Below are 24438 nucleotides of genomic sequence, written 5' to 3' on the forward strand. Positions count from 1 at the left end.
TGGAGAAAAGGCTGACATCATGACTCTGTTAAGCAAATACAAGATCTGGCGATCGGGAAAGGCCCCCAGGGCAGCAGACGGGCAGGGGCACAAACAAGGGCTTCTCCCACCTGGGAGGCCAGCTCCATTCTACAGTGGCACATTGGCACAAGCGGCATAGTTGCTATTGACCATGTGGCCCGGGTGGGTGGGGGGTGGCAGTGGTGCTTTGAGCCTTCAGCCCTGGGCTGCCTGAAGTCCAAGCCCCCCCTCCCCTGGCCACTTATGAATGGCTTATTGTTCCTGAATGGGCCAGGGTCCAGAACACCAAGCCCTCTTGAGGGAGCAGCTCCCCCTCCCCTGCATCCATGAGAGGGGTCTGCACACCATCCCAAGGGCTAAAAACTCACCTTCACCCACCAGTGCCCACCTGACTCAGCCAAGCGCCCCCCCCCCCCCGTGGCTTCCAGGAGGCAGTAATGTGCCCAGCAGGGTGTCAACTCCGAGGCCTGCCAAAAGTGCCTGGAAACCTTGGCCAGCTTCACTGCCCCCAATCCTGCCTAGGCAAGTGCAAATTCAGCCTGTATTATATGGGGGGGGGCACAACATCAAAGGGAAAACTCCCCTCCCCTCCTACCCAAACCCCGAGTGCCTGGAGAGGAAAGCAGGCAGGCGAGCTGCTGCTCCTGCGTGTCTGGAAAATGGAGCCCAAACCCCAGTCTCTGGCGGAAGCTGAGCCACTTGCCGTGCTGGGATCAGGATATAAAAGCAGCTGTGGTGTGTGTGTGTGTGTGTGTGTGTTCCAGATCAGGCCTATGTCACTGCGGGAGGGGGGGGGGGTTTCTACTTCTTAACCCCACCCCCTGCGCTGTTTCCCTACAGAACGCTCGCCTGTCATCTTAGGCCAGGGCCCCAATCCCAGCGCGTGCATATGCACTCCCACTCCACCACAGGTTGCAGTTCCATCAAAAAGAAGCCAGTAGGAGCTGGATCAGCTCTCTGGCACTTTGGTCCTCGCTCCGAACAGCCTCTGCAGCTGCCCAAGCCCAGATCTGGAGAGCGTGAGGGTGTGTCTGTGTGTTTGTAAACAACATCTGTCACAGCAAGAATCGTGCTCCTTCTGTTATGCGGCTTGCTAGGGATGACCCTGGAAACACAAGCCCGCCCTCCTCCACAGCTGGCTCCAGCGAAACCAAACATGATTTGCAAGAACAGCAGCTGCCGCTGCAAGGAGACCCCTTCCCCCCCCCCCGCCCAAAGAATCAGGGGCCCCCGTGAAGCTGTGCAGACCAAAAGTGCAGCCAGGGCCCCTCCGGCTTCCGAGGTGCCGGGGCCTTTCCTTTAGCTGCACGCTGACCCTTGTCCTCCTGTCAGAGCTCAGGCTGCCCTTTGGTGCCTCGGCTTCTTTGCCGCTTGGCTGCATGCCAAGCACTGACTGCCACCCAGAATTCCAGAGAGGCAGCCATTTATTCCGCTATGGTAGCAGAATAAAACGAAAGCCCGGTACCACCTTCAAGATAACCAGCATTTGTTCCAACATGTCCTTTGGTTACCTCTGACTCCCGCATGCACATGAGAGAATACATGTTGTTGGTCACACGGGGCCCATTTCCGTCACTGAAAACTTCTAAAGCCAGAGTGTTCGAAGGGTTTGCTCCGATATGTCAGCAAATGGCCATTTCTGCCAAACCAGCTTTGGCTCCCAGCTGGCTGGCTCACACCGTCTCCTCTTGCCAAGCTGGCTCCTGAAGATGCCAGGCTGGGCACGGGCAGCAGCACATATAGCCAGGCTGCAGCATTACAGGCCAGGCGGTGGACACTGAGTGGAGCCTGCTTGGGGAAGGCAAGCGCCTGGCAGCCACCTTCCCCGTGCACACGGGGGACCTCTAGGGGCTTGATTCCAAGGGCTAGTCCAGGCAGCATGCTGAGGGGCTCCGCTCGCTCGGTTGACCTACTTTGGGGGCCTGTTCCCAGGCCATTCATGCAGGAAACATCCCTCCCGCTCCCTGCCCACTGCTCCAGGCCATTCCGGGGCCTTGCCAGACCACAGAGACAAAACCCTGCCATGGGGACATCTCCAATACAACTGGCCGTGTGCGCCTGAAGAGAACCCCCCTGCAGTTTGCGCAGCCTTCCCAGAGCCATCGGCAAGAGAGGGGCCAAGGGGGAGCCCCAGGCCCTCTGTTCCCATGGCAAAGAGCCCTCCCGCGCAGGCAGTCTGGAAAACAGCGTCAACGGGGTGGCCGCCGGCGCGCAGGAGGGAAGCACAGGACTGAGATCATCAGAGATGACAGCGTTCCTGGCAGCGTCACCCCGGCGGCGGCGGCTCTGTTTGCTGCAGCCTTGCTAAGCAACTCAGAGTGTCGGACTTCATCTGGGAACAAAAGGGACTTGCGACCTCTTCCTTCATTCCCAGGCTCAGCTGAAAGTGCCCCCAAGGCCCACCTGTCCCCAGACCCAGCAATGTTAACTGGTGCCAACGCAGGGGAGGAAGCCCCCTCGGCCAGCCTTCGCCAGCAGGAAGCCAGCCAGATTCAGAGGCCAGCCCTGCCCTGCGGCCTCTATGCCGGCTGCCCCTTCCTTTGGTCAGCTCCGCATCCTCTGGGGCTCAGGAGTGGGGGACGGGCAGCCTCTCGGCTCAAGCCCCCTGGCTCCTGGCACTCCTGTCTCTCAGCACGGGTGCTCTGCAGGGTGGCTTGCTTGGGCGGGGGGGGGGAGCAGAGCTGCTCACTCTTGCAGAAAAGTGAAGGGGTGAGGGGCCCTGATCCTGCCAGTATCAACTCTCTGAGGGGCCTTGGCTCACTTTCCAATGTGAGTGATTAATAATCACAGAATCATAGATTCACAGGGCTGGAAGAGTCCTCTAGGGTCATCTAGTCCAACCCCCTGCACAATGCAGGAGATTCACAACTACCCCACCCCACTCACACACCCAGTGACCCCTGCTCCATGCCCATTATCAATGACTCAATCATAGTGCGGACACAGGACTCCACTTCTGCAGCGCCTGGGGACCTCTGCCACATCTGCCAGGGGCATGTGTCTCACAGGCACCAAACAGGGAAGTAAATACCAGTCCGGCCCTATTGTCAAGCATTTATTATTTACAGAGAAAAAAGGGAGATGCAAATACAATCTAAATGGCTTTGAGATTGCTGGATAAAACATATATAGCAAAATAAAATTTCTGCTCTGTAACTGTGCCACATTCATCTTGCTCTTGTGCCCTTTTGCCCTGCCAAGGCTGAGCTCTGCAGACTGCTTACAAACCCAGAAAGCGAGAACCTTCCTTTCTTTACACCAGGGCAGGTGTGTGGAAGAAACTTGATGAAGCAGAGGGACCCTCAAAGGAGGCAAGAGGCTCCAAGATCTGCAGTCAGTATTTTGTAAATGCTAATAGAAAAGGGGGGGTGTATGTGTGTGTGTGTGTGTATAATTTGATTTGGGGGCAAGCTGGGCTTTAGCCCTCCAAAGGAAGACAGACAGACTTTCTCCAGCTGGGAGCTAAAAGCACCACTTAGGTGTAACTCCACTGACGGGAGGCCTTGTGAAATTCCCCTCCTCCTCCCAGCCCAAAACATTTCAAAAATGCTAACAGGTTTTGGTCACAGACCTCCCAGGGCCTCAGTCAAGTGGGTCTAGCAGATCCACAGATGCCTGACCAGGGCGCAGGAGTTCGGACAGCGTCGTTCATGTTCCTAGAACCACAAGGAAGTACGGCATGGGCTTTTATTGTTGCTCCCCAACTATCCCGGGGCTGGGCAAACAAACACACACTCACACACCCCAACTACCTTTCAGACGGAGTAAGCCCAGGAAGGGGCCACCTGAAAGGCCAATGTTTATGCCTGCTTGAGCTTTCGTGAATGGAGCGCGCTTCCTCGGGTGCACACGGGAACAGAACCTGGAGCAGGGCTTGCAACTCCGGTCCCGTCTAGGCTACTGAAGAACAGCAACTGTGAAAAAAAGACTTACCCCCCTGACAGAGAACAGCCTCTGTTCCCATGGCAGCCTGGCCAGGCTGGGGGCAGATGTCAGAGTGGCCCAGGCCCAGCCCTCTGGGGGGAGACGCAGGCCACCCTTGCCCCTGTGGCCTGCTTGGAGATTTATTACCATATCCAGGCAGAGCCCCCCCCCCCCCGTGCTGCAGGTGCAAGAGCTAGAGGATGCTGCCCTCCCCCCTGCTGCACCCCTTGCTGCTGCTCGGGTACTTCCAGAGAGGCCGGCTAAGTTCACTTCACTTCTCCGCACTCTCCTCTTCCGCTGCAGCAATTCCCAACCCCCTCCCGGCAGCCAGCCCCTGCCTGCCTCCAATGCAATCCTCAAGCCACAGCTGCTGTGCGCAAAGCAAAAGCTCACGTGCTGCAGAGCCAAACTCAGGGACGGGCCTCTCGCCATTTATTTTGCTGAGTTCCTCAGAACAGCCCCAGAGGGCAAGGCCAGGGGGCCAGGGCCCCCCCACATTAGCCAGCCATGGCACAGGCTGCACCTTCCTCTCCTACAGCCCAAAGCTCTCCTTTAAAGAGGTTCCCATCTGGCTTGCACAACTCAAGGCAGAGTGGGGGGGGGGGACAGAAGCCACGGGAGCCACGGGAAGCCGGGGCGGTGCAGAATTCATCTCATGCCAGGCAGTTGAGCCTCGCCAATCCAGGCCCTTCACTACCAGAGGCCAGAGCATATGGCACCCCGCCCCCAGCCCAGCCCAGCTTAGGGAGATTTCAGACAGCCTGCACAGAAGCCAGTCTGGAGCCCCCCCTCCTCCTAGGCAAGCCCAGCCAGATGGGCACCCGCCAGCTCCCCTTTTTAAAATTATTTATTATTTATTCATGTATAGTCTGCCTTTCCCCCTGAGATCTAAGGCGGATTACACGGTGCAAGTGAAAAACAATATGATCAACAGCTCTTCTGCTGATCAAAAATATAACAGTGATCAACAGATTAGCACATCCAGTGAAAAAGATACGATAGGGAATGGCAGCAGAAACTTTGGAAGCAGAACTAAATTACATGGCATGTATAGCAACCTGGAAGCTCCCCAGTAGGAGCATCTCCGCCTCAGCAGACAGTACCCAGCAGCACAGTCTACAGTCCCTGTCCCTGCCAAAGCCTCTCTCGGGGCTGCTCCTTATGAATCTGAATAGGAAGCCCTCCAGAATAACTCGGTCTGGCGCCGTTTGAGGAAAGCCAGGAGAGGGGGGACTTCCCTGACCTCCTGAGGCGGGCCGTTCCGCAAAGGGCCTGCAGGGGGACCGGCTGGTTTCGCCCACGTCCCCGGGGGGGGCGGGCGGGGGGATCTGCAGCAGGCCCTGTTCAGGTGAGCAAAGCTGCCAGCGGGGGAGAGGGGGGGCTGCACACAAGAGGGGTAGAAGGGCATTGACCGTGGTTGTCATGGCCTTGAACTGAGCTCGGGAACTGATGGATACCCAATGGAGCGACTGCAGAATGGGAGTGATAGGCCTGCTCCGTCTAGCTCCTGAGAGTAAACGAGCTGCAACGTTCTGCACCAGGTGGACTCTGCAAGTCAGCTTTGAGGGAGACCGATGCAGAGTGCATTGCAGTAGTCTAGACTCGACATTATTGTGCCATGAAGCCAGGGGGTCGTATCAAAGTGGGGGGGGGCATCTTCCAGGTCAATCTGAGTTGAGAAAAGACCTTTTTTGCAGCTGCATTTACTTGCTTCTCTATCAGCACTGCTGGGTCTGGTATAAGCCCTCCGCTCTTAACTGAGTCAGCCAGGGACAGCTGAACCCACCACAGGCTGGAAGCGCAATGCCTCTCCTTGGATTTCGGGATCACCGATGCTGCCCAGGCACCACACGGATGGGGAATAATGCCTACAGGCAAAAGAAATGCAACCCCCCCCCCCCAGATACAGGGGAAGTTCTGCACAAAAATCCATCTGGGCTGCCAGCAGAGCTGACCAACCTTCTGGACCCTTGGAGAGAGGAGGCAATCCTTTGAGGGCACGCGCCCCCCCATCCCCTTTTGTCTCTGGGGAGACAGCAGCTTGCTGCAGGGGAGAGACGACTGGCTGCGCATTTCCCAGGGCTCATGGAAAGGGCCTCCCAAAGAGCCAGCGAGAGGTGCTCAGCCCCCAGAGAGGCATGGCCTAGCCCTTTCTGCTCCATTCCCCACAGGCCGGCGGGGTCACATCCAAGTGGAGAGTCAACCCCACAACTACACAGAACAGCTGGGGGAAGCCGCGGGGGCTGTCCCGGCTCCACCGACTGCTCTTGAGCGCAGTTCCTTTGGCCTGTTCGGGGGGGGCGGGGGGGGCGCTGCTCCCATTCCCTCATGGCACTCAAGCCAGCTGGGCAGAAGCCCTGATCCTGGCAGGCCTCTGGCTCCTTGGGCGGAGATGGCCTAAGAAGGGCAGGAGACTGGATGCGAGTGCAGGCGGAAGCGCCCTGGCAGAGGGAATCTCCCCGGGGTTTCGACAGGTGGCAACAGGAGACCCAGGGCTGGCCTCACCCCCTCGCACAGAGGTCCAGAAAAAGGAGGCAAGGATGACCAGGGGCTCCCGGCCCACTCAGGAGGGGGGGGGGGCATCCTGAGCGCTTCCGGACTGGCAGCTCCCGAGGGCTGACGCCTGCAGGCTCGCTGGAAACAGACCTGCTGGCACCTGTACTTTGGACCTGCCACTCCCCTGGAGGAATGCCGGGCAAAGGAGCAGCCATGGCCCTCGCCCTGGCAGAGGGCAAGAGGCTTGCTTGGTGACGGGGAGGAAGCTGCAGAGGAGGAAAGCATCACTCCTGCTCGCTTGCTCCCTGTGGCGGGCAGGAGGCCACAGCCACAGCTCGCCCGCTGCAGGAGTCTCTGCCGGCCATGGAGCCCTTCCAGCCACTCTTTCCCAGCAACATGACTCTCTGCACTTTGCCCAGGGCCTGCAGCCTTGGAGGAGGACACCCCACCCCGTTGTTTCCTCCCAAGAGGGGCAAGTGCAGCGACTCACACACGCACCCGGTGCCACCACCCCTGCTGCCCCTTTCTGCCACCCTATGGAGAAAAGGCAGACGCTCCTGAGGGTCCATGAAGCACGGTGGGCAGCAGCAGCACCCCCCCCCCGGGCACTAACTAGCAGGCGCCCTCCCATTAAAACGAACCCCAAACGTCCCTCCTGTGCCCCTGCCTCTCTTTCGGCCAGCTGCCCTTGTAGGTCACAAGCAGAAGTTATTTCGATTTCCAATCGGCAGCTACAACTGACCTGGATGCCAAACGCTGCCAAAAAGTCAGGGAAAGACAAAGGCAACAGGCCGGGAAGAAGAGAGCCCATAAAACATGCCTGCAAAGTTAACCACGCTGCTCTACCTTCCCCAAGCACCCAAAGCCTGGGAGACCTGCATGAGAAACAGACTGCCCGAGTCCTTGGGCTGCAACACCAAAATCCCCCCCAACGAGTCTGCTCTGAAAACTGGGGGCTTAAAAGCACCCAACTTCTATGGATCTTTGCACCAGCACAGCAGCACTGGACAAGTGTTATTTGGCCTGTCGACAAGAGACGGCTTGGCCCAGGATTCGGCACATTGGGGCGCCACATCAACACAGCCACGGGCCAAGGTGCGAGTGCTGAACAGGACTGGGGGCAGCGGCTCTCTCTGAAGACAGCAGGTCAGCCCTCTGTCCGCCTCAAGAAGCAGGAGGAGAACGGCCTGGGGACAGCCCAGCAACTGGCTAAGGATACACCTGGCAGCGCTCTGGTCCCTGCGGGAGAGACCAGCCTCAGAGCCCAGCTACACGTGACGGCCTGACACGGGTCGGACACTTGTCAGCGTCCCTCAAGTTTCGATGGGAAATGTAGGCGTCCTGGTCTTGCAGCTTGGCTCTCCATTACAGCTGCAAGACCAGGATGTGCCTACATTTCCCATCAGAACTTGAGGGAAGCTGACAAGTGTCCAACCTGTGTCAGGCCATCACTTGTAGCTTGGCTCATAGTCCCCTGCTGTTTCGGAGCAGCAGATGTGTGGGCAGCACTGGCACATCGCCCCGAGACAACTTCACTGAGCATTTCAACGGTGCCATTTTAGAGCACATTCAACACCCTAAATTTTCTCCTGGCAAAATGAACTCTTGGGGGCTAATTCTGAGGAAGTTGTAGAAGGAACAAGAGCAACTTGATGCATGGACATATATTTGACAAAGGGAGGAGCAATTCATTCCATACACATCTCCAAAGCTAGGCGGCACCACGTCTGAACATACTCCAGTGACAAGCATCCCCTTTCCCCATCCCAACGGACTCTTCTGCCAAGCCCATAACTGGGCAGGCCCAGTGGCAAGGAGGCTTCTGTTAAACTTAATGCATATCCCGCCCTTCAGGACAACTTAACGCCCACTCAGAGCGGTTTACAAAGTGTGTCATTATTACCCTCGCAACAATCACCCTGTGAGGTGGGTGGGGCTGAGAGAGCTCTGAGAGAGCTGTGACTGACCCAAGGTCCCCCAGCTGGCTTCAAGTGGAGGAGTGAGGAATCAAACCTGGCTCTCCAGATGAGAGTCCTGCCGCTCTTAACCACGACACCAAACTGGCTCTCAGGAGGCCAAATGGGAAAGGAGCCTACAGGGAGCCTCTGGTGGGGTCTGGAATAGTCGCCAGGCTAAAACTGGGCCAGGCTGGGTGCAGGAGGGCGGGAAGCCCAGGGAGACAAGATGGGGTGCTGCAGGGGCAACGCTCCCGCCGGCCCCAGGCAGGGCCACCTCAGTGCTCCAGTTCAGGTAAGATCTCTTCCCTCACCCGCAAACACAGCAGCGCACAGAGGCCTTACTCTCCAGCCACGGAGCTGTGCTCTGAACACACAACACATGGATTTTTCCTTTTATCACTGACAAGGGGCGAAACGTCAGCCAAGGCCAGATGCCCTCATCAGCAACTGCTTCCTCCCCGAGGAGCTCCAAGTCTACAGCAGAGGACATCTTTCCCGCACCGCCCCCATTTCCATGTCAAGGAATAGCCCAAAGTCAACAAAAAGCTGGATGTGGCCCCTCCTTCGAGGGCAGCCCAAGAACGAGCGCTTTATTCCAGCAGAGAATGTTTCCCACCCCCATCCCCTTTCAATATGGGAATGAGCTTGATTGGCAATCCTGACTAAGGCACGGATCCCAAGAATTTCTTGTGAGTAACATTTGCCTCCCTGGCCTTCTGCCGTGCAAGTCTTCCCTGCGTGATCCTTGCAAGGAGAGGAAGCTCGCCATGTGTCATCCCAATTACTCACAAGTCTTGCTGCTGGTGACATTTCCGGATGGAGATGAGAAACAGTTGGAATGCAGAAAGAGGGAAGCTGGAGAGACGGCACAGGCAGTCAGGACGAGTTCTGTCCTGAAGCCGGGCCTCTGCGTCAGCTTTTAGGGGGGAAATCTCCAGTGGGAGTTCAGACTCTGCCTGGAGGCTGCTACTTGCCTGCTTCAGCAGGGCGCTGAGCCCCAGCGCTGGCGGGCAGGAGAGCCCGGGCTGCTTTTCAGGGAAGCATTTAGGAACTGGACGAACAAAGCAACAGCTCAGGAGCCTGCAGAAGAAACAGAGGGCCCTGCTTTGGTCAGGGCAGGGCAGGTGGGCCACGGTGGAGCCTCCAGGCTGGAGCCCTCGCTCAGGTCCACTGGGCAAAATATTCCCAACTCCGAGGGGCCTCAGCCAAACCTTCAGGCACTCTCAATGAGGAGTGAAGGGGGGACATTTGTGGGCAGCTCCTGGCACCAGAGGGCACAGGGCCACCACTCACTGAGCCTCCCAGGCACAGCCTGCGCTTTCCAGGAGGCGCCCCCACTTGTCCCCATGAGAGAAACCCGCCCCCGCCCCCCCCCCCCGCACATCCATGCTGGAGGCCAGAGGGACTAGAAAGCAGCCCCCTTTGCTCTCCGTAGTCAGTAAGCCGTCCACTCCAAGCACAAGACCCGGCAAGGTTCTTCATGGAAATGAGGAGGGCGGCGGGGCAGAGGAGGGGGCGTGCTCTCTGGTACAGAAGCCAAGAAGCTGGAACAGAACGCTCTGGAGCTGGGCAGCGGGAGGAGCAGCAGCCAGGCGGGCTCTGGCGGGGAGGGGGGAGAGGGAGGGAAGTCGCGCCCCACACAGCTGTTGAAGGGGACAGATCAAGTGCCTGGCAGGGAGGTGGGAGGATTCACACAGCACAGAGGAGCCAGGCAGCCCCGGGGAGGCAAGAGAGAGCTGGCCACTACACTGCCTCTGCCCATGTTCTCTGGGTGGAAGGGCAAGGGCCAAACCTCGCAAAGATTTTGGAGACTCCGCAAATCGGATCTTTTCCGCCATGCGGAAAACAGCTCGTGAGCGGAGGCCAGAGGGTGGGGGCTTGCTGCCTATATATTTGCACTGCACGGGAGGTCTGAGCTGGCTTTAAAGATCTAAGCCACTCTGAGTCACGTAGCTTAGGAGGAAAGAGAGGCGCGGGTATTTCAGATTGGGCTCACCCAGCACAGAAGCTTGTTCCATGGCTGGTGCCGCCCCCATGTGCACACGGGCTTCCACCCACCGTTCCCACACCAGGAGCCAGAGGTGCACGGGGGGGGGGGGGCGCCCTGGCACATCCTTGCCATGTCAGCCAAGACTCCGAGGGCTGCCGAAGCCACAAGCAGAGCAGCCGCCGGAAGAGCCGAGGGAGAGCCCGGGCCTCAGCAGAGGGAGGCAAGCAGGCAGCCCCTACTCCGCCTCACCCCCCGCCCCCGGGGCTGGCTGGCTGGCTGGCTGGCTGGAGGGGAGATCCCAAGGGGCTTTCTTCCTCCGCTGCCTTGTCCCCTCCAGCGCCTCCCCATCTGGGACGCTCCCTTCCCAGAGGCTGGTCAAGGAAACGTGAAAGGGGACAGGAGGAAGGCAGAGGCACAGGCTGATGCCAGCCCAGCTAAGGGATGCCCCCGTCGTGCCCCGGCAAGCTGCTTCCCAAGAGGCTCTCCCTCTGGTGCAGAGCCATGCCAAGGAACATGGGGAAGCCAGGAGTGGCCGTGCCACCGAGCAAGCCTGGTTTCCGAGGGGCAAAGGCCAGCTCCGAAAACCCTCCTAGGAGGCCTCTTAGAGGCAGGCTTCTGTGCCCGGAGAGGGGGGGCTGCCTCTTCAGGGTCTCCCCCCTGCCTTTGAGCCTGCAGCACGGGCCACCCCTCGGCCTCGGCCAGCCTCTCCCTGCCCTTTCTGACACCCCCAAGCGCACAAAAGAGTCCCCGTCTAAGGGCAGAAGGAGCAGCCACGGCTGACTTTAAGTTAGCTCAGGACTGCCCACCAAAGCTGTTATTGCGAGACCCGCACTTCAGAAACACGCATGCAAACATGCTGCTGTGTTCACGCCCAAGTGACCCCTCAACCAGAGGGCAGTCAAGAATCTGATTCTGCAATTCAGCTCCCAGGATCAGCTGAAAGGGTAAAAGTTTACGGCTCTCCAGGCTTTTCAAGCTGAGCCACGGCAAACAGACAACAGGAAGAGGCTGCGGCAGCAGCAGCGGCTTCCAAGCACTTCCCTCTGCCCCCCCCCTGGCCTCCCCAACAGGCTTTCCCCAGTCCCCTTGTGTTTGCCTTGCATCACCAAAAGCCCAAGCACAGCTCCAGGGTGTGCCCTGGCAGGCAAGAGAGAGCACTGGAGATGGGCGGGAATGCGGACTGCCCCACAGCCCTGAATGTCAGCACCCCGAGAGAGAGAGAGAGAGAGAGAGAGAGAGAGAGAGAGAGAGAGAGAGAGAGAGAGAGAGAGAGAGAGAATCTGGAGATGCTGTGTAGTTTGCACCCCGCACCCCTCCAATGAGGTCAGGGTGGCATACAGCTTATCCTCACAACAGCACTGCGAGGGAGCTGGGCGGAGAGAGACTGGCCCAAGGCCACCCAACAAGCATTAGGGCGAAAGGGGCCTTTCGCAGCCAAAGGTTTCAGTGGCAGCACAACTGTAGCCAGGGGTGCCAGAAGCGCCTTGGCGCACTGAAGCTGGCACCGCTGAGCAGCTCTTACTCAGAACACAGCAGTGCAACAGGACGCAAGAGGGTCAGTGACCCTGTAACCCACATTTCCAAAGTGCCCCACAGCCCTGATGTTTCAATCTGGCCGCTTACCTTGGAGAAAGGCCTCGCCCATTTCGTGGCCCCTCAGGCAGAAGTGCTTCAAAGGGGGCTCCGCAGCACGGAAGGCTCCCAAGGGGCAAGCCAGGCCACCCTGACCGCTGCCTGGTGCTTCAAAGCCTGCCCATTGAGCATGGAGTTGGGCAGAAGCAGGCGCCAGAGCCACAGGCCCTCCCCTCATCCACCCTCTGCACTTTTTCTTGTGGCCAAGGCAGGGGTGGGGGGAGGAAGAACCCGGGGCATGGGTGCTGCCTCTCACCGCCGCTTACAGAAGCCCCTGCACTGCGAGTGTCCGGAGCTCCCCTGCCCCTTCCTCCATCCACGTGGCCACTGGAAAAGCCATGGCAGCCACAGAAGTCAACCACTGACTCTTCTCAGGCCAGGGATCCCTTCGACCCAAGAGCTGTTGCCACCCAGACCATCTCCCCCCCCCCTCCCCTAGGAGCTAGCCAGAGCTCGGAAAACAGAAGGGAAGCAACTTAACAAATTCATGTCTAGAGGGAAGGCACGAGGCAGGGAACAGCTAATGAAAAGCAGTGGGAAAACACTCCCACCCCCTGCCAGAGACATCCTCTCTGCAAACTGGAGCGGGCATCAAAAATTGATGGGGCATCCATTTTTTATCATTTGAGAGGGAGCTGCCATTCACACCCACACAGCACACGAGCAGAGAAAAAAGCGCTGAGTTTTCAGAAGGTGCAAGCAAAAGAGCCAAACCGATACAGACAACGGAAGCGGGGAGCAGACCTGCAAGGTGACTGAAGAGCCAGTGAATCATTCCTGAAAAGGGAAACCCGAGGCGGAGGGCTGCACTCACAGGCACAAGGCAGCTCCTGCTCACCACTGCGAGGAGGGGCACCCCCAGCCCTCATCGCCGCTGGCGGGCGGGCGGGCGGGCGGGCGGGCGGGCGGCTCCTCCTCCTCCTCCGTGCAGCACAGGAGTGAGATGGTCTCTCTGCCTGCGATGGTCCCACGGGGGTGGCCCTGCCCCCCCTCCAAACAGGACACCGCCCGTTCTCCCACCGCTCGCCCCACCAGCAGGGGGTCTGGCCGCTTGTGGAAGCAGGTTCCATCTCTCTGAGCCCCTCTCACCATTGCAGCGCTCGGGTGGGACAGCCAGCCAACCGCCCCACCATCCTTCCACTCAGCGCTGTAAGGTGGCCTCCCCCAACCTCTCGGCTGACTAGTGGCCAGCACACAAAGGAGAGGAAAGGGGTTTCCTTCCCCAAAGGCTCATCTTGTAGATTCTGACGACGTCCAAAATCAAGCTGGAGCTCTCCAAGAGGTAGCAACTTGGCACAAATCCAGAGCAGTGCCTTCCTCATTCCGTGCAGACCTGCCCTGCTTTGACCCATGGAGGGGAGCTGGAGGACTGAGCACAGCCTCCTTCGCAGGTGGGCTATTCCGCGCTCAGATTTCCTTCTCTGCTCCTTCTCTGCCGGGGGGGGGGGCTGTCTGAAAAGTTGCCCCTTCCTTGAGCTTGCCCTGTCCACGGCTCACGTGTGCTGCACCCATGTGTACCTCCCGTGTACAACCCAGCCAAGGTCTGAGGGGTCCTTCCCAGCCCCTATCCTGCCTCAGATGCTCTCCTGGAGAAATCCATAGGGATGGCTGCCTGCTGGAGAGGCCCAGCTGCACCCCGGAGCAGGATCCCACACCTGCATTCAAGGCTGGCAACTGAGAAGCCGACCGGCCACAAAGTCAAGCGCAAGATGTCGCTATGGAGAGAAGACACATCAAAGGCAGCATCAAGATATCCAAGGACAACGCGGATCCCTGCAAGCCACATCCAACCAAGCCGGAGGGGCTCCGGCACAGACATGCCAAGTCTCACCTCCACCTTTTGCCAAACTTTAGAAGCAGGCCCCCAAAAGCTCCATGTGTGCGAGAAATACCTGCTAACCTTCTCAAATCAAAAAGATCACAATGAGCAACAAAGCAGAAAGGTGGGATGGGAACAAAACCATGTGGATTTCAAGCCATCAAGGATCCTGAGGGAAAGGGAAAAGGGCCGGGAAGACGCAGTTCAAAGTGGGCCAGAAGGACGGCTCAAGAGCTTCCTGCAGCCACGCAGTCAAGGCAACGTGGTAAAAAGGTTGGGGAGACAGGCCCTCTTGGCAGCCTTCAGTGGAGAAAGCGGAATCTTGCCCTAACCAGCCAAACTTATCAAGGCTAGGAAAGGCAAACAGCAGATCCTTTGAAAGGGGTTCAGGCCCGTAGGGGCAGATGCCTCGGCTGCTGCCACTATCCCCTGAGAGATGCCTTCCCTACAAGACAGAGATTGTACAAAGACAAGAGGCCTTTGTGCCAACTACGGCATCGAAGGAGGCCCATCCCACAGGCTCACGGCCTCTCCCACGAAACATAAACTGCACGCAAGGGAGAATGGGTTCAATATTTCAAGGTGTGACTACGAAACATTAAGAGAGCATCATCCAAGCAACAGCATCTAAAATTAGACCTTGTCACTTTGGCCTTGCCTCCGGGGGTCTGCTGCCGCTCTTGCTGCTTCCAAGGTGGGCAGCCAGCCAGGCTGCCTGTAGCCCAGTGCTATAGCATCGCTGTCCATAGGCTAAGAGGAAAGAGTCCTGGGAAAGGAGCCATGGGAAGAGGGGGTGGGATTCCCCCCTTGCTTGCAAATCATTGCTAAGCAAGGTGAGGAGGCTTACCTGGCAGGTAGAAGACCTAAAGCATTCTGCTTCACCTGCAAGGGAACCTTGCTCCTGCCCATACCACTCCCCCTAGCCTTGCAGAGAACTCAGACCCTGGAGCACTCCCAGAGGCCCGGAACTGGCGAGGCCCAGCTGCAGGTAAGGCTGCAGGAGGGGGCGGTGCCCAGAGAAGCCAGGAGCAGCTGCCTCCCTGCCACCCAGATCTTCAGCATTTGCACGCGTCCCACACGAAGACGCCCAGCAGCACTCCCCGGAAGCAGGTCTCCGCTCCTGCTGAAGAGGGAACCCTGCACCTGCCTGCCTCGCCAAACTGGCAGAACAGTCACCTGCGAGGAAGCCTGAAAAACACGACCTGCTCTCCTGCCCTCCTGCCTTCCCGATAAGAACTCAGCCGCAGAACCAAAGAACGCTCACCAGTTTCCCAACACTACGCTCATGGTTTCATATCCAAAGTCTGAGCTAGGCCACTCGTGAAGATGACTAACAAGCAGGGTCAGAGGCCTGCAGGCGGGGATTCTGCCACTGGCTCAGGCTCCGCCTCCTCTGGGAATCGGGCCAAGAGCACATTTGCCCCGGAGCGAGCTGGGCTGCAGCTCGAGAGCTCCCATCTGACAAAGGCAGCAACGCCACGGAGGGGAGGCAAACGGGCAGGCAGCACCAAAAGGCACTGACGAAGCAGCAGCACAAGGGAGGCGTTCTGCAGGGCCGGGGCTGACCAGGCCGGTTGGGGGGCCTCTCCCTTGCAGGGAATCTATTCCCTTCAGCTGCCTCCTGCCCTCTTCTGGCAGCCTCATTTATCCAGCTTCTTCCACCGCAACACCTTTGGCCCCCAACCCACCCACCCAAGCTCCTGCTTCCCTCAGCATGTTATGGGGAGTCTGTGACATCGGGACAGTTCAGCCAATAGCAGAAGGGTGGGCTCAAAGGCGACTTGGCTGGGGAGAGAGCGTGTACTTTCGCTTTTACTCACTGAGACTCTTTCAAACTGATTTTGCACCACGCCAATAGCCACTGCTACCCCCAAAGAGCAGTGATCCAGCCCATGCAAGGGAATCCCTGCAAATGCCCCTTGGGGGAGTAGCACGTCCCAGGTTCAAGCCAGAACTCTGCATTCAGCCATAGAAGAACCAAGGGAACAGACCAGCCCGCACCCAGCCGGAAAGAAGGCAGCCAACACTTGCTTCTTTCTCTCCAAAGAAGTCCTTCTTCGATATGTGGCTCAGCAACTGCCCGGCTCCAGATCGGGTCCTTATGAGAGTAGAAGCACAGGACCCCAGAGGTGACCCCCGGGCAGGGGGAGGCCTCCACCCCAGCCCGCTAAGAAAAGGCATGGCTCGTGGGCTGGGGGCAAAGGATTCTGCTCGCAGGCAAGCCCCCTCTTCCCACACTCCCTCCGCCCGGCTCCTCCGGCCCACACCCTCCCCTCTCCCCGAATCCCAAAGACGTCTCTGCCCTGAACAGCAAGAAGGCAGGAGGAGTGAAAGGCACAAGCCAGCGGGTTGCCAAGTCGACATGGGAAGAAAGGGATTTGGCCTTCGGTTGCCAGCCCCAGCCCTACATAATCCCACACCGTCTGGGTGGCCAGAAAAACCCATGCGCAAGTCAGTTCTCACAACTGCACACAACCCTCTTCTGGACCTTGGCCAGCAAGCAAGGGTGTGATACATGACGGAGGAGGCACACTGCTAGACTGTGACCTAATCCAGCCAGGAAGACGCTGGCCAAGCCGGCCTGTGCTTGGGAAGTACGTCCATTTCCAAAGGCAGAGGCAGCCCAGCCTCATCAAGAGCTGCCTTCACCCGGCCTGGCCCACGCAAGTCCCAACTGTTTCTGGCAGAAGAAGAAACTGCACTGAGAGAGACAGCCACACCGCAACCAAGAGGGCACTCCGAGCCACAGTGGCCTTATCTGCTGATGCCTAAGCAAAGACATCTTTATCCCGGGGCCTTACAGTCTCAGACAACAGACCGACAAGATTAGCCCGTGGACTCGCTTGCGTTTGGGCTGAAAAGCGAAAACCGTGTGCGCACGCAGGTCTTTGCGACTGCAGGGGGAAGCGGGCGCCCTTTACACAGGCAAGCTCCCATCTGTTGCCCTCATCTTCCTGTTGGTTGTGATTTTTACCTTCTCATACTGTAAGCCATTCTGAACGTGTGGAAAGAGGGACATCATATTTTAAAGACCCCCAGAACTCTTCATCGAGGCTGGATGATCAGTAGAAAATGAAGGGAGTGGGGGAAAACCTGTTGCAGGGCACGAGGGGAGAGTAAGCCATTTGTAGCCTTCCTTTAAAATGGAGGCCAGGTGGCATGGCAGACTTAATTCGATGATGAGATTCTGGGGGCAAAACAGGCCCCCAGGCGCACCCGAGACTACAAGGGCGGAGAAGCAAAAAACCGGCCCCTCCCCCTTTGAAAACATGGCTGCCAGCAGTTCATCGGCGTGTCTGTTTACTTCCTTTGTGGCTTCCCAAAGCAGCATACATTGTGCAGCTCTTGTCCATGCTCTGCTGTGAAGCAAGGGTGTGTGACTGGCCCAAGGTCACCCGGACAGCATCCACGGCAGAGGGGGGGATTCAAACCCGGATCTTCCAGATCCTAGTCCCACACACCAACCGCTACACCCCATGAGGTCCCTCCAGGACTCTGCAGAGTTATACGGTCCAGCTTGAGCCAAGAACCCTGGAGAACGGGAAGCCTGCTTCAAGCCTATCCCAATGAGGACGCAGTACCCAGCGGCTGCTGGCACATCCCCCCCCCCCCCCCCCCCGAGGATCAGCCTGCCGGCTCTGACTCTTCCAGGAGGCTGCCAGCCGCCCTTTGAGCCTCCTGGGCAAGGGGCGTGCACAGATGCTCTGCACACTGCTGCTGCTGCTGCTGCTGCCGCCAGCGCCACCAACTGAAGCAAACTGGCCACAGCCCCCAAACTGCCTAGCAGACATGCACTTCTGAGAGTGGGATACAGAGTGCGGCCTTCCTAAGGGGTGGGGCGATGAGGAGGCCCTCCTTTGCAGGTCACTTGCAAGTCAGGAGGCCAGAGCAGCAGAACGTGCAGATCCACTCAGAGGAAGAGGGGCAAGGAGGACCAAACCAACCAGAAGGCATCCGTGAGACAAGCAGCTTGCAGAAGTCCTCTTCGAGAGAACGGCAGCGTCTGCCTCCCGCCACAGAAAAGCAACAAAAAAGCACAGCCCTGCCTTTTCACTGGCATTTCATCTTTAAAAAAAAGATTTACGCACACACACACACACACACACACAACCAACCATACATCCTGTGAGCTGAACTACCACATGCACCAAGCCAAAATTACTGCCAAGAACAGAAGGCGGAATTTGCGAGGGCCAAGCATCCATGCTGAAACAGCCCGTGAAGTGCTTGGGAATGCGGCCAACAGGGCCAGCTTTCCGCCACCTCCCCAAGTTCACTTCTCAGCGACCCACACACCTCCCTGTCTGCCCCGACAGAGCAGCCATAAGTGAAATTATAACAACAGTGAGTCGTAGGAAACCTTCAAGACTAACCATGTTGTTGTAGTCACAAACTAGTCTCTTTTAACTAAAAGGACAGCAGGTGCCAACTAAAAGGACAGCTCTGTCCCAAACAGAGATAGTCACAACAAATCAAGACATTCCTTACCGTACCGTTCATGCAAATGGGGCAGGTCTTCTGGTCAGCTTTAACTCACTTCCCAAACACCCATCCAAGTAGCATCAAACCTCCATTATCCACCATGTCCAGGCTTCAAACAACTCTCTAGATTAGGGCTGAACAACACAAAGAGAGAGAAGAGTGTTGCAGTAAATCCAGAATCTCACTCAGAGAGTAAGACTTTCGCCTTCCGTGGCTGCCAGAGTCCCCTGCGGAAGGGCCCTGCTTGGCCTCCTCACGGCATGTGACAGAGAGCCTGGTCCTGCCGCTCAGAGGCAAGACTTCTGACCTCCGCGGAGGGCTTCTCCAGCGCCCCGCGTGTGTCGGCGGGCCACAGCCAGGCACAACAGTAACTCTCCCAAGTCCTGCTGGAAGTCCGGCTCAGCCACAGCCGGGAGCCTGCCCAGCTCCTGCTGCCCACCTGCCTGCCACAGGAATGTTTAGGAGGCAAACACAGCAGGGAGTGGCTGTTTGCTGAAGAACACTGTGCCTGGAGAGTCACTGGCGGCACCTGAAGTCAAGCAGAACTCTCCCGTGTGGGCCGAGGCTTTCTCTCCCTTCCAGGCTGGCGGCTGCCCACCAAGCACAGGGACTGTGTGCCTGGGCATCCCACGCGAAGGGACTCGGCACCTTTAGGCACAGGAGTGACAGCTAAGAGGGACCACAGCTCTTACACCCTGAGGTGCCCAAACAGCAAAGCACCTGTGTGTTTTTCCAAGGTTGCTCTCAGAGAAGCCCCTCCCCACTCAAACAGGAGCACAGGAAAATGTGCTGCGTTGATGGAGACAGGGTCTCTGGGCAACAGGGCAGTGAGTCAGCAGCACCTGCCCCCAGGTCTCAGATTTTGCCCTCATTTCCATTGACACCAACATCTCTCTATTGCACAAGCTGATCGAGAGCCAGCGGGCACACCAGTCACCTCTTGGTAGACTGCGGTCAAATCCTGCCAAGTGTTCCCTGAAGCCAAGCAGGTCAATATCTTGGGGCGACTTCCTTCATTGCTTAAGCAAGCAACAAGCCGGGGCTGCTTGCTCCCACACCGTAGCAAAGGCCACCCACACTGGCCTCTCCACACAAGCCAGGCCACACCGGCCCACCAAGGACTCCACCTGGCTCACCCTGACAGGGTCCTCATCCTTCACTTGTTTGTATTTCTAGTTATTTTGAAACTCTGTCAGCCAATCCTTGTGTTCTAAAGGAAGCGCCAAAGAAAAACAATGCTTCAACATTTGTAGTAATCTTGTTCGGAGCTATTATTCATCCCAATGATTTTCTCCAACCTAGCTGACATTGGTTTTGCAAAAAAGCTTTTAAAAGTAGTTGATAACCATATAAATCTCAAGATGGTTGATGATTCGGGTATCTTTCCGTTGTCCTAATAAAGTTCATGTTTTAAAAATATTTCAGCATTAGGTTAATGGATGGGTCTGGACATCGGGCGATGAAGCCTAACTGGCCCTGCCTGGCTGCAGCCCTTTCTAAGCCAGCACCAAGCCGCCAGCTGTGGCCATCGCCCCCTTGCCCGGCCTGCCGCTCTCCACCGCGGGCGCCCAGCGCTGCCTGCCTGCCTGCCCGCCAACCTCTGAGCAAGCGCTGCAATGCTTGCAGTCCCACGGAGGGAGGGCTCGGCCTGCTCGGGAGAGGCGCCCCAGGCCCGCGTATGCCCCACGGGGAGGGGGCCGAGAGACAGAGACAGGGGGGGGCACCGGGGGGGCGCCTGGGAGGACCAGCCTGCCTTCCGGGAGGCGCAGCTCAGCGCACTGCTTGCCCCCCCCCCTGCTTGGCCCCCAACCGCTGCACGAGCCTTGAGCCCCCCCCCCGGCACCTGCAGGACCCCTCTCGGCCCAGCAGAGCGGATCTCCCGGGCGGAACCACCGGCGAGGCGACCCGGCCCCGCCTCCGGCCTCCAGCCCCAAGCAAGGCCTGCAGGAGAGGCCAGGCCAGCCCCCCACCCCCGCGGAGAGCCCCGTCCCCTCGCCGGGAGTTCCGCAGGCGGCGGCGGCCTAGGTGGCCTTCGCTTCCAAGCCCAGCTCCGGCCGGCCGGGCGGGCAGCGGGCGGCGGGGCTCTCCGGCGCGGATCAGAAGGCGGCCCCGCTTCGCTGCCCGCGGACAGCAAGAGAGGGCCGGGGGGGGGGGGCGAGACGGCGGCGCGACCCCGGCCCGCCCCGCGGGCCCGAGCCAGCCCGGCCGAGGGGGCTCCGCGCAGGATCCGCCGGCCGAGCAGAGGCCCCGGCAGCTCCGCCCGAGCCCCGAAGCCGCCGCCGCCGCCCCGCTCGCCCCCCCCCCGCCGGGACTACAACTCCCACAAGGCCCCCCGGCAGCCACCCCGCCGGCCGCCCAGGCGCCCCCACCGCCTCCGGGGTGGGAAGGGGGGGCAGCGGCGGCGGAGCCGGAACAAGAGCAGGGGCCCCCTCGCGCCCCCCCCCTCGGCGGAATGGAAGCGCCCAACGGCCGCCCGGCCACGCCGCACTCACCTGGCGCGCGGCAGCGGGAGGAGCGGGGAGCCGGGTGCGCGCGCAGGTCGCGCCGGGAGGAGCCGCGCTGGCGGAGGCGGGGCCAGAGGGGAGCGGAGGGGAGGGGCCTGGCGGGCCGGAGCCCGCTCCTCCCCACCCCCGCCCTCTGGCCATGTGCAGAGCGCGACGAGCCGCGGGCGGTCCCGGAGCCGCTGCTAGCCGAGAGCCCCGGCCGGACCGGCGACGCAGGCGCTCCCCGGCTGGCGGGGCTGTGTGCAGCCGCGCCCCGGCCCAGGCCGTTCGCAGTCCGCCGCGAGTCTCGGCGAGAAAGGCGGGGCATCGAGGAGACGGAGGAAAGAGCCCGGCGGGTGCGCCTCCGGGCTGCTGGGACGGGCCCGAACCCGCCTCCGGAGCCAGGCCCGGGGCAAAGCAGCCCGCAGGCGCCGGGCGAGCGGCAGCCCCAGACTCGCCGCAGCTGGCCGGGGCTCGGCAGGCGCCCGGAGGGCCGGAGCAGCAGCAGAGGAGCCGGTGGCGCCGGGCACGGCAGCCCCGGACGGGAAGAAGGGAGGGAAGGAGGAACCGGCCGGGCCCGGAGAGGCGAGAGCCGTGAGCCGTCCTGCAGGGCTCGGGTGCCGGGCGCCCCTTTGCCTGCCTCCTGCCCCCCGTGCGTGCTGGCCGAGGCAGGCAGTGGTCCAGGGCGCGCTCCCGCCCCCTTCCCCTGCGACTTTCCGTGCTGGGCAGTGAGCGCGGAAGGGCCGCCGCGCCAGAGAGGCTCATGTCGCGCCCCGCGCCCATTAACTTACTTTGAAGTTTAACTTGAAAAGGTGCGTCAGATTCCCTACACTGAGTATATTTTTATTATTAGCCACCATTTCCCAAAAGAAAAACGACTTCAATATTTAATACACTTTTGCAAGACTTGTAAATACGTGAGCCAAATGGGAGTCATTTGCTGTTCCGCCAAATCTGACACTAACTTCGGTACACCCCAACTGTGTCCATCCAAAGAACACGCAGGCTTTGCATGCCAGATTAAAACAAAGGGAGGTTGTCTGAATGCACAAACACCCAATCGCTTGCTTCTCCCCGGTTTGAGAAGAGAAGCGAAGGAGTCCGGCTGCCCGTGTGAACGCCCTCTCACGAGGGAACGCCTTGTTCCTAGCACGACTGAGAACCCACCGCAGAAAGCCCTCGGGGCACAAACCCAGCCTGGCTTTCCCCGCAAATTCCAGCCCGGCTTGCTTTGGCGCGGAGCGGCAGTTCCCAGGAAGCGCGGGGGGCGCGTCCAGCGGCTCCTCCTCGACCCGCTCCGCTGGGTCCGATCCCGGGAAGCTCGTGCCCCGCGCCCGCGGGATGCCTGCTGCCCCCTGCCGTTCATTTATTGCCTCGCAGCTGCAAAGCTTACAAGGGGGAGATCGCGACATCCTAAAATGCAGGTGGAGCGCCTACGTCCTTTGCTGTTGCCTTGGCAACAGTGGCCAGTTGCTAAAGCGATGCAGACCATGATGGGGAAAACACGGTCTGCAGCCCCCCACCCCACCCCCTGCTGAAGGTGAGTTCAGATAAAGGCATCAATCAGCACTGACTGCCATGTGGGCTCTTCCTGGTTGACCCTTTTACTTGTAGGGCAGGATTAGGGCACGCACCTGGTTCATACTGCAGAGACTGGTGTAACTCTAAGCAGCTATGTATTAACAAGGAGACACACAGACGCAAGCAACTGGCTTCAGAACAAGGGTCGTCTCCTGCAGCCTCAACTTGGAACTAGCAAGCAGCTGACGAAGCAGGGGCACAGCTATCACACAGATATTGAGGGGAGCAGACCGCTTCATTGTAAGGTATATGATAAATATACCATAAAGTTGTTGCACAATATCACATGATCTGAGAGTTGCGTCCCAGGGTCCCTTGCAATACGGTCTCCTTACCAGCACCCGCTCCTGAAAACCACCTTTTGGACTCTGTACGCAGTTCAGTCCTGGGACTCACTGTGAGTCTCTGTGCCTCAGTTCTCCATCTGTAAAAGGGGAACTATAGTGACCAATGTGAGAGAGTTCTTGAACAGGCAAGACAGCAACGTTTGCAAATAGAAATTACCAGTGGAAGTCATAGAGACTGATGGGGCTTCATTGCAAGAAGGTTTAATCGTATCACAGAAGGCTGACGTTTGGCCATTGAGACTAAACCCAGGCTGCAAATAATCCTGACTGATGGGCCAGATCCCGAGGACTGCCTGGATTATGCAGGATTTTACCACTGAAGTAAAAAGCATGACAGCTTAATGAGAAGAATAAAGACAATATTCAAGTGGAAGACTTTGGTTGCATAAGAACACATGAATAATGTTCACCTTTTCATCAGATAGCCCCTAGACACGTCTTCTCCTATTTACGGACACCTGTCCATCATTACTGTGTATTCCACTCAATAACTGGATGTGGGTGTAGGGGGCGGGCGGAAATGGCCCTGATTTATTTTGTGTCTAAGGCCCAATTTATATTGCTTTTGATTGGGAGAACCATCCCTCTGAGAAAACCCTCAAGGCACAATTCCTGCTTCATAACGCAGCTTTTCTCTGATCAGATGGATATTTTGGAGAGTCTCTGGGCAGCTTTGCCAGGCAAAGATCCTTCTGTGTTGATATGGAAATTTTGCCACCTCAAAAATCAACGGATCGCGTGGAGGAATGGACCCGCAAGCGCCCTTCTTGTCCCCGGCAGGTCACGAAGCCCAGTGGCTGCCCCAGGTCTCTGCTCCATGACAGCACCCCTTTCTTTGACGGGGGTGGAGGGAGTACCAAGTGGGTGTCATGCACCGTCACCAGCAACACTGAGAATATCTCCTGCTAAACTCACCTCGAGCACTCTGGACCTGCAGGGCTGTATAGCACGGGGGCAAATGACTGCAACTTCCCTTGGGAGAGTCCATCCCACTTTGAGGTTATTTTCGTCTTCCTGCAGCAGAGAATACATGGGCAGCCCAGTCCTAAGGGGGGAGGAGAAAGTGCACAGGAAGTGGACTAAGGGTTACACTGACATATCTCTGACTTACACGGCTGTAACCCCCTTCCCTCTAGTGCCTGGCCACAGTGCCACTCTGCCACAGCACCCCATCCGCGGCCGGTTGCAGTGGCTAGCCGCAGACATAAGTGCAACATAAGCCCCTGCACCATCCAAGCGGGGGGGGGGGGTCCCAGAGGGTTGGGAACAAGATAGGTGGCTCCCTAAGGTGGTTCAAGCCGCTGCAAGTCAATGGGCATTTGTTGCTCTCGTCACATTCAGTGGTCCTTCCTGTCTCCCCGACAGTTACCAGTGGGCAGACTGGTCAGTCGATGCAGAACCCGCCTCCACTCGCATCCAAGGAGCTGCCTCTCCCTGACCTTGGGGGGGGGGGCACTCCTGAGTGCCAGGTCCCACCACCTTTCGGTCCCATTTTTCAAGAAGGCGAGCATGTTTCTCAAGAATGGGGTGAAGATTTGCAAGTGAACGGCGCTTCGGTCGCCAGTTTGACTCCTGTTGGAAATGGAGGTTGGGCGAGCGAGAGGGCCAGTGCCCTGTCTGCACCATCGGTGTAACCCCCCACCCACCGGGGCAAGGCTCCTCTCGAGGCACGTGCCTCTATTGGGGTGCAGCAAGCCCGATAGTG

General features: G+C 58.7%; 2 protein-coding genes across 9 annotated transcripts in view; one reads left to right on the top strand and one right to left on the bottom strand.

Moving 5' to 3' along the window:
- Nucleotides 1–20840, bottom strand: part of SIPA1L3 (signal induced proliferation associated 1 like 3) — a 51414-nt gene extending 30574 nt beyond the window's left edge. For 2 of the 8 annotated variants that reach the window (XM_054998764.1, XM_054998756.1), the window contains exons 1-2: nucleotides 20815–20839; nucleotides 18329–18456 (exon numbers count right to left, since the gene is read on the bottom strand). The gene's annotated coding sequence lies outside the window, so the exon portion shown is untranslated. Of the gene's footprint in view, nucleotides 1–14687; nucleotides 14709–15016; nucleotides 15051–15104; nucleotides 15182–18328; nucleotides 18545–20814 lie in introns of those variants that run through there. The other 6 variants (XM_054998759.1, XM_054998760.1, XM_054998758.1 and 3 more) reach the window with 6 other exon arrangements.
- Nucleotides 19782–21608, top strand: LOC129343014 (collagen alpha-1(III) chain-like). Its single transcript, XM_054998972.1, has one exon. It carries the CDS (start codon nucleotides 19782–19784, stop codon nucleotides 21606–21608), a length of 1827 nt encoding a protein of 608 aa, XP_054854947.1.
- Nucleotides 21609–24438: the final 2830 nt, after the last annotated feature.

The sequence above is a fragment of the Eublepharis macularius genome, chromosome 15 (assembly GCF_028583425.1).
Source record: "Eublepharis macularius isolate TG4126 chromosome 15, MPM_Emac_v1.0, whole genome shotgun sequence".
NCBI classification, from domain to species: domain Eukaryota; kingdom Metazoa; phylum Chordata; class Lepidosauria; order Squamata; family Eublepharidae; genus Eublepharis; species Eublepharis macularius.